At 57.4% G+C, this 13010-nt stretch overlaps 1 protein-coding gene across 3 annotated transcripts in view; it reads left to right on the top strand.

The window, feature by feature from the left end:
* Positions 1-13010, top strand: part of LOC139602928 (cAMP-dependent protein kinase inhibitor beta-like) — a 15245-nt gene extending 2235 nt beyond the window's left edge. The window contains exons 2-6 of one of the 3 annotated variants that reach the window (XM_071453163.1): positions 9647-9739; positions 9773-9828; positions 11452-11556; positions 11812-11963; positions 12508-13010. In XM_071453163.1, coding sequence (XP_071309264.1) covers positions 11819-11963; positions 12508-12590 — 228 coding nt within the window. In that variant the 5' untranslated portion in view covers positions 9647-9739; positions 9773-9828; positions 11452-11556; positions 11812-11818 and the 3' untranslated portion in view covers positions 12591-13010. Of the gene's footprint in view, positions 1-9646; positions 9829-11451; positions 11557-11811; positions 11964-12507 lie in introns of all 3 variants that reach the window. The other 2 variants (XM_071453162.1, XM_071453164.1) reach the window with 2 other exon arrangements.

Raw genomic sequence — 13010 nt, 5'->3', positions numbered from 1 at the left:
CAGAGCTCCCAGGGAAGCTCCAGCTGCCTCTGCTCCCTGGAATTCTGGCTGTCTGCACTTATCCCGGTGCTGCAGCAGGGCTGGGAGCCTCCTCCAACCCCAGCTGGGCCAGGGTCCTCCCCAGGGTCCTCCCCAGGTGCCACCAGGGGCAGATGGAGCAGGAGGAGCTCCTGCAGGGAGAGGAGGCTCCCGTGGTGCCCGAGCTCTGGTGCCACCCAGGCCGTGGCACTCCCGGCATGGCACAGCCTGGGACAGGCTTGGTGGCACCCAGCTGGCTCCCTGGGACAGCCCACAGCTCCCTGGGTTTCCCCTGGCACCCATCCCGGTGCCACCCACGGCTCCACAGCCACAGAGCCGAGGGTGTCCCCGTTCCATCCCTGGATGCTCCACCCGGGGCTGGGGCTGAAAACCTCTGGGGGGAGGGAGCCTGAGCCTGGCCAGGAATGGAACTGCTGTGCATGTGGGTGACACCTTTATTATGCTAAATTACCTGGTTGGATTATGCAAAATTACAGTTTGTGTGTGTCAGAGCAGGGAGCTGAGGGTTCTGCTGGGAGCTCCATTACCCAGGGCTCAATCACCTTAATTACCCTCATTAGATCCCTTCCTTCCCCACGGAGATGCAGGGCTGCTGTTGATTTCCCTGAGTCCCAGAGCAGGGCTGGGTTATCCAGGTTAGCCAGGCTGGGTTAGCCAGGCTGGGTTAGCCAGGTTATCCAGGCTGGGTTTTCCAGGCTGGGTTATCCAGGTTATCCAGATTAACCAGGCTGGGTTGTCCAGGCTGGGTTATCCAGGTTATCCAGGTTATCCAGGCTGGGTTGTCCAGGTTGTCCAGGTTATCCAGGCTGGGTTAGCCAGGCTGGGTTAGCCAGGTTATCCAGATTAACCAGGCTGGGTTAGCCAGGCTGGGTTATCTAGGTTAACCAGGCTGGGTTGTCCAGGCTGGGTTGTCTAGGTTAACCAGGCTGGGTTGTCCAGGCTGGGTTGTCTAGGTTATCCAGGCTGGGTTAACCAGGCTGGGTTAGCCAGGCTGGGTTAGCCATGTTAACCAGGCTGGGTTGTCCAGGCTGGGTTGTCCAGGCTGGGTTATCCAGGCTGGATTAGCCAGGTTAACCAGGCTGGGTTACCCAGGTTATCCAGATTAACCAGGCTGGGTTACCCAGGTTATCCAGGCTGGGTTATGCAGGTTATACAGGTTGGGTTATCCAGGCTAGGTTAATCAGGTTATCCAGGCTGGGTTACCCAGGTTATCCAGGCTGGGTTATGCAGGTTATACAGGCTGGGTTACCCATGTTACCCAGGCTGGGTTGTCCAGGCTGGGTTGTCCAGGCTGGGTTGTCCAGGCTGGGTTGTCCATGTTAACCAGGCTGGGTTATCCAGGCTGGGTTATCCAGGCTGGGTTACCCATGTTAACCAGGCTGGGTTGTCCAGGTTATCCAGGCTGGGTTATCCAGGTTGGGTTATCCAGGTTATCCAGGCTGGGTTACCCATGTTAACCAGGCTGGGTTAGCCAGGTTTTACAGGCTGGGTTGTCTAGGTTAACCAGGCTAGGTTAGCCAGGTTATCCAGGCTGGGTTACCCAGGCTAACCAGGCTGGGTTATCCAGGTTATCCAGGCTGGGTTATCCAGGCTCCAGGTCCATCTCATGGGGCTGGGGTGGCTCCCACCCCCTCATGCCAAAGGGGCCGTGGTGTTTCCCCCTTGGACTCAAAAAGGAGCCGGATGCAGCCGATGGCACTGAGGAATGTGGGGAAGGGAAGCTCACCCAGAACCTTTGTACGGTCTCTGATTGGCACCCAAGCTCCCCAGTAGGAATTCCTGTGCTCCTCCCACCACTCCAGCTGATTACCTTTAATCAGTTAATTAAAGGGAATTAACTGATGGGGGTGGAGGATGGAATAGGAATAGCTCTGGAACAGGTCATGGCCTCCAGGCTGGAGAACACCTGGCTGGGCGTGGCTGGAGCAGCTTCCATTCCTCCCTGGGATGGGATGGATCCTTCCTTCCTTCCTTCCTTCCTTCCTTCCGCCACTTCCGCCACTTCCGCCACTTCCGCCACTTCCGCCACTTCCGCCACTTCCGCCACTTCCGCCACTTCCTTCCGCCACTTCTGCCCGCCACTTCCTTCCGCCACTTCCTTCCTTCCGCCACTTCCTTACTTCCCTCCTTCCTTCCGAGGGACCTCACCCCTCACAGCCCCCCAGACCCTGCTCCACATGCTGGGAAAAGCCAGAAATCCTCGTTCCTTGCACAAAGAGATGGAAACGTTCCCCAAGGGAGAGCAGCAGTGATGTGTGCTGGGCTGGGGGCCTCAGAGGATGGGGAACAGGAGCTGGGATTTGGCCATTCCCTCTCTGGGCAGCACAACTGAGGTTCTCCAGGTTTTCCATGCCCTCCCCTGGAGGTTTGGGATGCAGGATGGAGCTGCAGTGTCAGCCATGGCCTCGTGCCTCTGAGCCTTTGGTGCTTTGCTCTCTAATCAGAGCAGCTCAGGCCTGTCCAGGGGTGGATCCAGGTGCTCCTGAGGGAATCACACATCCAGGTTTGCCAGGTGCTTTCAGCTTCTTTCCAGGATGCCCCTTGTGCTGCTCCCAGGGGAGAAACACCTCGGTTTTATCCCAGTGTGGGCTCGTGGGAGATGCTGAGCTCAGCAGGGCTGTGCCAGGATTAAACTGCTGAGTCCTCTGAGCGCTGCTCCCTGGCCCAGCCCAGGCCTGCAGGATCCAGAGGGGATTTTCTCTGGGGTCACTGCCCTGTGGGGGAGCCAAGCCCTGGTGTGGGAGGGATGAGGTGTGAGCACCCCCAGGTCTGGAAGCACCTGGATTGTGCTGGTGTTCACCGGGGTTCTCGGACTGGGGAAGAGACGAGGATCTGACTCCATGTTTCAGAAGGCTGATTTATTATTTTATCATATATATTACATTAAAACTATGCTAAAAGAATAGAAGAAAAGGTTTCATCAGAAGGTTAGCTAAGAATAGAATAGAAAAGAATGATAACAAAGGTTTATGGCTCAGCTCTCTGTCCGAGCCAGCTCCCTGTGATTGGCCATGAATTAGAAACAACCACATGAGCCCAATCCCAGATGCACCTGTTGCATTCCACAGCAGCAGATAACCATTGGTTACATTTTGTTCCTGAGGCCTCTCAGCTTTTCAGGAGGAAAAATCCTAAGGAAAGGATTTTCCATAAAAGATGTCTGTGACACCTGGATTTGGGTTGGCAGAATTTGGGTTTGCTCAGGAAAATTTAGGATTGGGATGTCCAGGAGCACAAGAGCTGGGTTTGCTCCCACACTGGAGCAGGGCTTGCTCTGGTTTGTGTTTCCAGCACTAAAATCCCAAGGGACAGTTTATACAAACAGCCTGAAATCCCTTCTGGACAGACTCAGCTTGGCTTTTGGGCACAGCTGAACTCTGCCATCATCCCCGTGGGTGACAGACAAACAGCAGAGCCTCTGCTGCTGCCGGCGGCTCCATCCTGGCAGCAAACCCCTCCTCCCTGCACCCCGCCCTGCAGGGATGGAGATACCGGTGTCCCATTTCAGAGCCCTTCCTTCTCCTTGCCTTCAACAGGAATTTAGGTCTCAGTATGCCACAAGCCCAGCTGAGCCCCTGAAGAGAAGGGTTTGTGCTCTGCCTAGGCTGGTATTAGCTGGGACACAGCTCAGGTTTTGTGTGAAAATAAAAATTCTGAGTCCTACAGCTGGAAAAAAAAAAAACCCTAAATAATAAATCATAGTCAACCTTTCCTGGTTGGAAAGGACCTGAAATCCCCTCCAGTGCCACCCCAGCCATGGCAGGGCCACTTCCCACTGTGCCAGGTGCTGCCAGCCCCAATGTCCAGCCTGGCCTTGGGCACTGCCAGGGCTCCAGGGGCAGCCACAGCTGCTCTGGGCAGCGAGACCCTGAATTGTGCAAAAGGAGGTAGAGGATGAAGGGTGATCTTTAAAAGGATCCCTGGGATCTGGGAGATGTCTGGGTGGAATAATTCAGGATTTGGGCGTGAGCAGGGGTGGGACTGAGCCTAAAGCTGGTCCTGCCCATCTGCAGAGCAGTGATAGGGACCAGGCAGGAAGCAGGGATGGGATGTGAGGGTGATGGAGAGGACAAAGAGACCCTTCAGCATCTCCCAAATCCATGGGTGGGACAATCCAAGCGCAAACAGGAGTGGTGGAGAAGAGGCAAAGCCAATCCAGCTGTGAGGATGAGTGTGCAAGAGCAGGAGGAAGGTCAGAGCTCAAGGCAGGACATAACAGGAGGGGGCTTAGAGGGTGATGGGGATTCCTCTGGAAGTGGAATTATCCCAATGAGGGGGATCTGCTGCTCCATGGAGAGGGAAGGAGTGGGAGCCACTTGTCCAAAGCCTTTGGAACAGGGGGGGTTTGCTGGGAAGGGAATCCTGGGGAAGAGCCAACCCTGAGGGTACCAGGATGAGCCAGAGCTTTGGGGAGCTGCCAATGTCACCCCTGCCTAGGAATCCCACTGGAACAATTCCTCAGAGCTTTGGGAAAGAGCCAGGGAGGAGAAGAGCCAGAGGAAAACTGGGGGAAAACCAGTGGGAGACCTTGCAGGTGCTCCTACAGGATGCAGGTTCACTTGGATCCCTGACACTTCACTCCAGACCATCGCTCCCAAAGTGCCCAGCAAGATCCAAGCTGGCCCAGATTCCTGCCTGGCCCAAATTCCTGCCTGGCCCACCTGGAATCCTGGGGATTTAGGGCTGAAAATGCCAGGCCATGGTTGGAGAGGTTCTGCTGCCCAGGGCAGGCAGGGGGGTGCCAGCATCCCATGGGGATGGGTCTGGAAGTGGCATCCCTGCCAGGAGGGACCATCATCCTCTCCAGACACTCACTCATGTGGAGCAAAACCTGTTCCAAAAGTCATTCTGCACCTCCACGTTCCATATTCCTGCCCCAGCCCTCATTCCTGCAGCTTTTCCCCCTTTCAGGAGTTCAGGCCAGCGTTTCTGTCCTTCCCCCTCCCTGGGATCCTGGAGCTGTCCCTGGCAGGTGACACAGCCCGTCCCCACCTGGCTCAGCATCCCCAGGGCTCCTGCAGCCACTTCCCTGGAGAGGAGCTGAACCTGCTGCCTCCCCAGGGAGCTCCAGGCTCTCCAGATTTTATCCTGTGTTTAATTATTGCCATCTGCTGCTCCCAGCTCCGGGGCTGCCTGCTGCCTCCCAGGCTCTGGTTAAGCCAAACCCATTGGATTTCCCTCCTGTGTGGACTCCTGGCTCATTTTCCTGGTGATGCTCCCATTCCCTTCTGACCTGGGGCATCTCTTTCCTTCCCATTCCACTCAATTTTGCAGTTTCATCTCGCTAAATCCTTCCCATTTTTCATCGTGTTCATCAGCACTGAGGGGTTGTTGGTGGATTTTTGATGGTTTGTTCCAGGCTGCAGCATTCCCAGCACAGATCCCATAAAACATTGAATGAAATGAGCAGGAAGAACCCCCCAGAGAGAGGAAACCAAGATCATTTAATGCCCCAAACCCCCTTCCAGAGGAGCTCATGGCCCACTAACAACTCAGAAGCTGAAGAAGAAGCAAATCCTTGTGGTTCAATGAATCCTCAAGATTCCTGTGACACCTCCCAGGCCCTAAATTCCTGGAGCATTCCCAGTTTGTTGTCTCTGGTGAGGGGAGAGTTCAGCTGCTACCCCAGCACACATCATAGGAGTGTGTCCCTGGTGGTCCCCATGCTCCTGGTGCAGTTTGGGGTCCCTACCACCCCCAGCAACCCCAAGAAATTGTGTCAGAGGGGATCATGGATGTGTGTGACCCTGACCTGGGTCCTGTAGTGCTGTTTGAGGGTCCCAGGATGAGGGAAGAGATGAGAATCTCGACTCCATGTTTCAGAAAGCTGATTTATTATTTTATGATATATATTATATGAACAGAAAATGATATATTCAAACTCTACTAAAAGAGTAGAAGAAAGGATTTCATCAGAAGGCAGGAAAGGAAAGGAAAGGAAAGGAAAGGAAAGGAAAGGAAAGGAAAGGAAAGGAAAGGAAAGGAAAGGAAAGGAAAGGAAAGGAAAGGAAAGGAAAGGAAAGGAAAGGAAAGGAAAGGAATGATAATAAAATCTTGTGACTGCTCACAGCCTCGACACAGGTGGCTGTCATTGGTCATCAAGTAAAACCAATTTCACATGCTGGGTAAACAGTTCTCCAGATCACATTCCAAAGCAGCAAAACGTGGAGAAGCTGGAGCTTCTCAGCTTCTCAGGAGAAAAGATCCTGGCAAAAGGATTTTTCATAAAACATGTCTGTGACAGGTCTCACCTTCCTCTGCCCCTTCAGCACCTTCCTCCCCTCCTGCAGGGCTCTGCTGTTCCCAGGGAACCTGACCAAGGAGCTCATCCATCCCTGCCCATCTCCAGTGGGATTAAGGTTTATTTCTGCCCTTCCCTCCTCGATCCCATTAGGGGCATTAAAGCAGGAGCCAGTGGCCCCAAGGAGCTTCCATGTGACTCCAGGAGCTTTTTTAGGCTGAGACCCCACTAAGCCACCAAAAGTGTCCCTGCTTAGAGGGGAAAATCCTCCCTCACCAGGTCTATCCAGTGGGATTTGCCCCATTTGGGTTGGAATTGCTTGTGGGACCTGTACAGCTGTGCTGTGAGGGCCCCAATGAAGGAGGAATGATGAGGAGGACTCTATTGGCATCAGAAGGCTAATTAATTACTTCATTATACCATATTATTCTATACTATATTACACTATGTTATTCTATACTGTATTACACTATATTACCCATCTAAACTGAATCTGCCAAGCACCCAACCCTGCTCACCCTGCACAGAATCTCGTGACTGTCCCCCAACAGTCCTGACACACACACACACACCTGGCCCTGACAGGCCAAGGGAACAAACCCCCATCACTGTGGGTGAGCAATCTCCACATTGCATTCTGCTTTGGCACAAACACAGAACAGCAAATGAGATGAGAATATTCTTGGGGAGAATTGTGCCTTGCTTTTCTCTGTGAGGAGAAATGTGGGGATACAGACCTGGAGGTCATGGCATGGGGCAGGTGTTGGTGGCTTGGCCAATGTCCCCGGGTGCAGGGACAGCTCCATGGGCTCCTGCTGTACCCCAGGGCAGCTCAGGGTGGTGACAACCCCGGGTTTGTGTCTCCCCAGCCAGCCCCAGGGTCCTGGTCCCCGGTGGGGCTTTTCAGAGCGGGGTCTGATCCCATCCCCATGGCCGGGACCCGCAGGAGGGGCACGGGCAGGACCCGGTGGGCTGGGGCTGGGCACTCCGGGGCTGGGCACTCCCGGGCTGGGCACTCCCGGGTTGGGCACTCCCAGGCTGGGAACCCCCGGATTGGGCACTCCCGGGTTGGGCACTCCCAGGCTGGGCTCTCCAGGGCTGGGCACTCCGGGGCTGGGCACTCCCGGGCTGGGCACTCCTGGGGCTGGGCACTCCCGGGCTGGGAACCCCCGGATTGGGCACTCCCGGGCTGGGAACCCCCGGATTGGGCACTCTCAGTCTGGGCATTCCCGGGCTGGGCACTCCCGGGTTGGGCACTCTGGGGTTGGGCACTCTCAGTCTGGGCACTCCCGGGCTGGGCACTCCTGGGCTGGGCATTCCCGGGCTGGGCACTCCTGGGGCCGGGCACTCCGGGGCTGGGCACTCCCGGGGTTGGGCACTCCCGGGTTGGGCATTTCCGGGTTGGGCACTCCCGGGCTGGGCACTCCCGGGGTTGGGCACTCCCGGGCTGGGCACTCCTGGGGCTGGGCACTCCCGGGTTGGGCACTCCCGGGCTGGGCACTCCTGGGGCTGGGCACTCCCGGGTTGGGCACTCCCGGGCTGGGCACTCCCGGCGCTGCTGCGGCTGCCGGGGCAGCTCTGATCCGGCCGGGGGCCGGGCTGGGGCAGGGAATGTGTGTGTGAGTGTGAGCGTGAACGAGTGTGAGTGTGCCTGAGTGTGAGAGTGTGTGTGTGTGTGTGTGTGAGTGTGAGAGTGTGTGAGAGAGAGAGAGAGTGTGTGTGTGTGTGTGTGTGTGTGTGTGTGTGTGTGTGAGTGTGCGTGTGTGAGTGTGTGTGTGTGACCATGTCCGAGTGTGTGTCTGCACATGTGTGTGTTTGTGCACGAGTGTGAGAGTGTGAGTGTGTGAGTGTGTGAGTGTGTGAGTGTGAGTGTGAACACGTGTGTGAAAGTGTGTGAGTGAACATGTGTGTGTGTGAGTGTGCACATGTGTGTGAGCGTGTCTGTGAATGTGTGTGCACATGTGTGTGAGTTTGCATAAGAGTGTGTGAATGTGTGCACGTGTGTGTGTGTGCACATGTGTGTGCGTGTGTGTGAACACATGAGTGTGCATGTGCACACGTGTGTGTGAGTGTGAATGTGTGTGTGTGTGTGTGTGTGTGTGTGTGTGTGTGTGTGTGTGTGTGTGTGTGTGTGTGTGTTCCACAGGGAATCCCCTCATCCTTCAGCCTGGAACCCCCGAGATCAGAGTCCGGCCATTCCCTCAGCCCCTCCCCTGTCCCCAAGTGCCACATCCCGCGGCTGCTCGGTCCCTCCCCTGTCCCCAAGTGCCACATCCCGCGGCTGCTCGGTCGCTCCTGGTGGCTCCTGCCCAGCCCTTTCCGTGCAGGATTTCTCCCTCAAACCCACGGAGCCCCTGCAATGCGTGTGCTCTGTGCTCACACACACGGTGTGTGATCCCAAACACCCGGGGACGCGGCGGGACACCCCGGGGGTGGCACACGGGTCCCCGTGCCAGGCTCGGGCTGCCCCGGGTGCTGCTGTGGCACGGGCGGGGCCAGGGGAGGGCCGGGACCTTGAGCACGAGGGGTGGGACAAACTCTGGGACAAGGAGGTGACACGGCTGCGGCACTGGGAGCCAGGAGGTGCCACACGTGCGGGCACAGTGACAGGGAGCGCCACACAGTGCGTGTCACACTGCACAGACTGCCAATGTCACACAGGTGTGACAGGGAATGTCACACTGTCACATAGATGTGTCAGGGAGTGCCACACATGCACACAGGTGTGACAGGGAATGTCACACATGCACCCGTATGAGCACATAGAACAGCCCAGCAGAGGTGACATACACAGACACACATGTCTGTAACACTGCACACATACGTGACAATTCACACCGGTGACAATGCACACGTGACAGTGTACACACACATGAAAATGTGACAATTCACACCTGTGACAATGCACACACCTGTGACAATTCATACATGTGATGCTGCACACACGTGACAATTCACACACATGACAATTCACACATATGTGACAATGCACACGTGACAGTGTACACACACATGAAAATATGACAATTCACACCTGTGACACTGCACACACCTGTGGCACCGCTCACACCTGTGACAATGCACACACCTGTGACAATTCATACATGTGACAATTCACACACCTGCTCACACCTGTGCTGGAGCAGTGCAGGTGGCTCCAGGGGACAATGGCCATGCAGGTGTACAGGGAACCTTTGTCCCCACCTCTGCCTTTGTCCCCACCAGCCCAGCCCCGTGCCTCAGTTTCCCCCTTGAGCAGCACCCAGGTCCTGCCCCTCATGGCACAGCCACCCCAGCACTGATCACTAATTAACGAATCACTAATCACCTCCCGGGTTAATCATTTCTTTCTCCCCCTCCCCGCAGCTGTGGCCCCTCCTGTGCACACAGCACCTGTGCCAAGGACCTTGGCTGGTCCTCCCTGCAGTGACTCCCAGCAGGGATTCCCAGTGACTCCCAGTGACTCCAGTGACTCCCAGCAGGGATTCCCAGTGATTCCCAGTGACTCCCAGCACTGATTCCCAGCAGGAATTCCCAGCGGGACACCGGTGAGTTCACACCCCCACCGCCACCAGCTTGGGGACACCAGTCCCAGCATTGCCACCAGCACCTGGCCTGGAGGGGATGGGTCTGCTGGGGGGGTGGTTCGGGGTCCCTGTGCTCTGTGTGGGGTGGAGGGGATCTGGGGGGTGGAGGGCCCCTTGTCCCTGCCAGGTCCTGTGCCCCCCTTGTGCCACCCCTGGGCCACCCCTTGGCCACTCCCACCTCCCATGGCAAAAGCCCAAAGTGTTTCCAGAGCTGAGCAAACACCTCGAGAAGGTCCCAGCAGTGCAGGCATCTGGATGGCTCCGTGCCAGTTGGATTTTCCTGATACCAGGGGTGTCCCAGGAGTGCCCCCACCCACCCAGGGCCACCCCAGCTCCTGCTGCCAGCAGGAGCCGCACTCCAAGGGACTCAGGGGTGTCCCCAGGCTGGGGACTCCATGCAGTTCCCTGGCAGTGCTGGCTCAGCCTCCATTCCTGTCACCTCTGCAGCCCCATCCCTGCTCTCCATCCATCATCCATCCATCATCCATCCATCCATCATCCATCATCCATCCATCCATCCATCCATCCATCCATCATCCATCCATCCATCCATCCATCCATCCATCATCCATCCATCATCCATCCATCCATCCATCCATCCATCCATCATCCATCATCCATCCATCCATCCATCCATCCATCCATCATCCATCCATCCATCCATCCATCCATCCATCCATCATCCATCCATCCATCCATCCATCCATCCATCATCCATCCATCATCCATCCATCCATCCATCCATCCATCCATCCATCCATCCATCATCCATCCATCATCCATCCATCCATCCATCCATCCATCCATCCATCCATCATCCATCCATCATCCATCCATCCATCATCCATCTATCCATCCATCCATCCATCATCCATCCATCCATCATCCATCATCCCTCCATCCATCATCCATCCATCATCCATCCATCCATCCATTATCCATCCATCCATCCATCCATCCATCCAAACCCCATCCATCCATCATCCATCCATCCATCCATCCATCCATCATCCATCCATCCATCCATCCATCCATCCATCCATCCATCATCCATCCATCCCCCATCCATCATCCATCATCCATCATCCATCCATCCATCCATCCATCCATCCATCCATCCATCCATCCCCGATCCATCATCCATCCATCCATCCATCATCCATCCATCCATCCATCCATCCATCCATCCATCCATCCATCATCCATCCATCCATCCATCCATCATCCATCCATCATCCATCCATCCATCCATCCATCATCCATCCATCCATCCATCCATCCATCATCCATCCATCCATCCATCCATCCATCATCCATCCATCCATCATCCATCCATCCATCCATCCATCATCCATCCATCCATCCATCCATCCATCCATCCATCATCCCCCATCCATCCATCCATCCATCCATCCATCCATCCATCCATCCCTCTCCCATCCATCCCACCATGGATGACGCTCTGGGGGTGCTGTGGTTGCTCCCATGGGGTCACAGCCCACTGTTCCCCCCAGCTCTTTCCCTGCTCTGTTTTCACCCCGCTTGTCCCAGCCTCATTGGTGACCCCCTCTCTGCCTCCCCCAGGTCAGAGGCAGAGGGGACGCAGCCAGGACAGATCCCTGTCCCCCGTGGTGTCCCTCACCTGGGCACGGGGCAGACGCGGTGCCAGGCCAGGCTGGAGGGTGCCCGGTAAGGCTGCCTGGGCTCGGGGGGGTGGTGGGAGCCCCCTCCCTCCCAGCAGTGCCCAGCAGAGATCAGAGCACCCAGAGGTGCCAGGGTGGGGGTGGCCAGTCCCAGGGGCTGCAGGGTGGCCCTGCCTTTGCTCCTGGAGGGCAGAGAGAGTGTAGGGGGAGCAGATGGCACCAGAGCGGCCAGCCCAGAGCAGAGCCAGGTCCCTTTAGCTCACCATGCTCCAGGGGTGACACAGGGGACATCTCTCCCCAGGGTTAGCATGACCGAGGTGGAACCTGTGCTGGACTTCGCATCCTCCGGCAGGACGGGCCGGCGCAATGCCCTGCCCGACATCCTGGGCTCGCCCGCCGGCGTCAGCCCCGCCGACCTGCCCCTCAAACTGGCCGAGATGTCCCTGAGCGCAGGTGGGTGACCAGGAGGATGGGGAGGACGTGGGGTGGGCAGGGACAGCGGCTCCCGTGTTCATCCCGTGCTGAGGGACAAGGACACCGAGGGGCTGGAGCGAGTCCAGGGCAGGGAACGGAGCTGGGAAGGGTCTGGAGCCCCAAGAGGGGCTGAGGGAGCTGGGCAGGGGCTCAGCCTGGAGCAAAGGAGGCTCAGGGGGCCCTTGTGGCTCTGCACAGCTCCTGCCAGGAGGGCACAGCCGGGGGGGCTGGGCTGTGCTCCAGGGAACAGGGACAGGAGCAGAGGGAATGGCCAGGGGAGGCCCAGGTTGGATATTGGGGATAATTTCCCCATGGAAAGGGTGTCCAGGCATTGGAACTGCCCAGGGGGGTTTGCAGTGCCCATCCCTGGAGGTGTTCAAGGTCACTGGGCTGGGGACAAGGCAGGTCAGACTCGATGCACAGGTCGGACTCGATGCTCTTGGAGCTCTTTCCCAGCCCCAATGACTCCGTGGTTCCCTGCTCTGACCCCTTGCCATGACCGTGTCGCGCTCTCTCCCCGCAGGCAGTGCCCAGGACATGCAGTCGCCCTCAGCGGAGGCGCCCCCTCCGCAGCCGCCCAGCCCCGAGCTGAAGGACACGTCCTAACCCCGCCCGGGGGGACATTTGTGACCGGCGGAGGAAGGAGGGGGCTGCGGGCACCAGCCCAGCTCTCCTGGCTCGGCCGGAGCCCGCTGGGATTTCCTCGGTGCTGCCGCAGCGGGACCCCGGAGCGTCCCTCCGGCCGTGCGGGAGCCGCGCGTGGCGGGGACACGGAGGGGACACGGAGGGGACACGGAGGGGACACGGAGGGGACCTGCCGTGACCGAGGGGCGATTCCCACCCACGCCCTGGGCCAGGACTCGGGGGTGGGGGGGATGTTTTGGCCTCCCCGGGGGGAGGAATCTTTTTCTTCTGGGGCATTTGGCGGAGCCGAGCGCGGGGGGGTCCCGGGGGGCCCTCCTGGCCGCAGGAGCAGCCACGGGTGTTTCTTGCTGAGTGTGGTGTTCACTGTGATGTTTTTGGGTA

Source organism: Agelaius tricolor, unplaced genomic scaffold (assembly GCF_023055355.1).
Source record: "Agelaius tricolor isolate 1412-34295 unplaced genomic scaffold, bAgeTri1.0.p SCAF_36, whole genome shotgun sequence".
Classification (NCBI taxonomy): Eukaryota; Metazoa; Chordata; class Aves; order Passeriformes; family Icteridae; genus Agelaius; species Agelaius tricolor.
The sequence above is the reverse complement of the archived record's forward strand: the minus strand, read 5'-3'. Positions and strand labels throughout refer to the sequence as shown.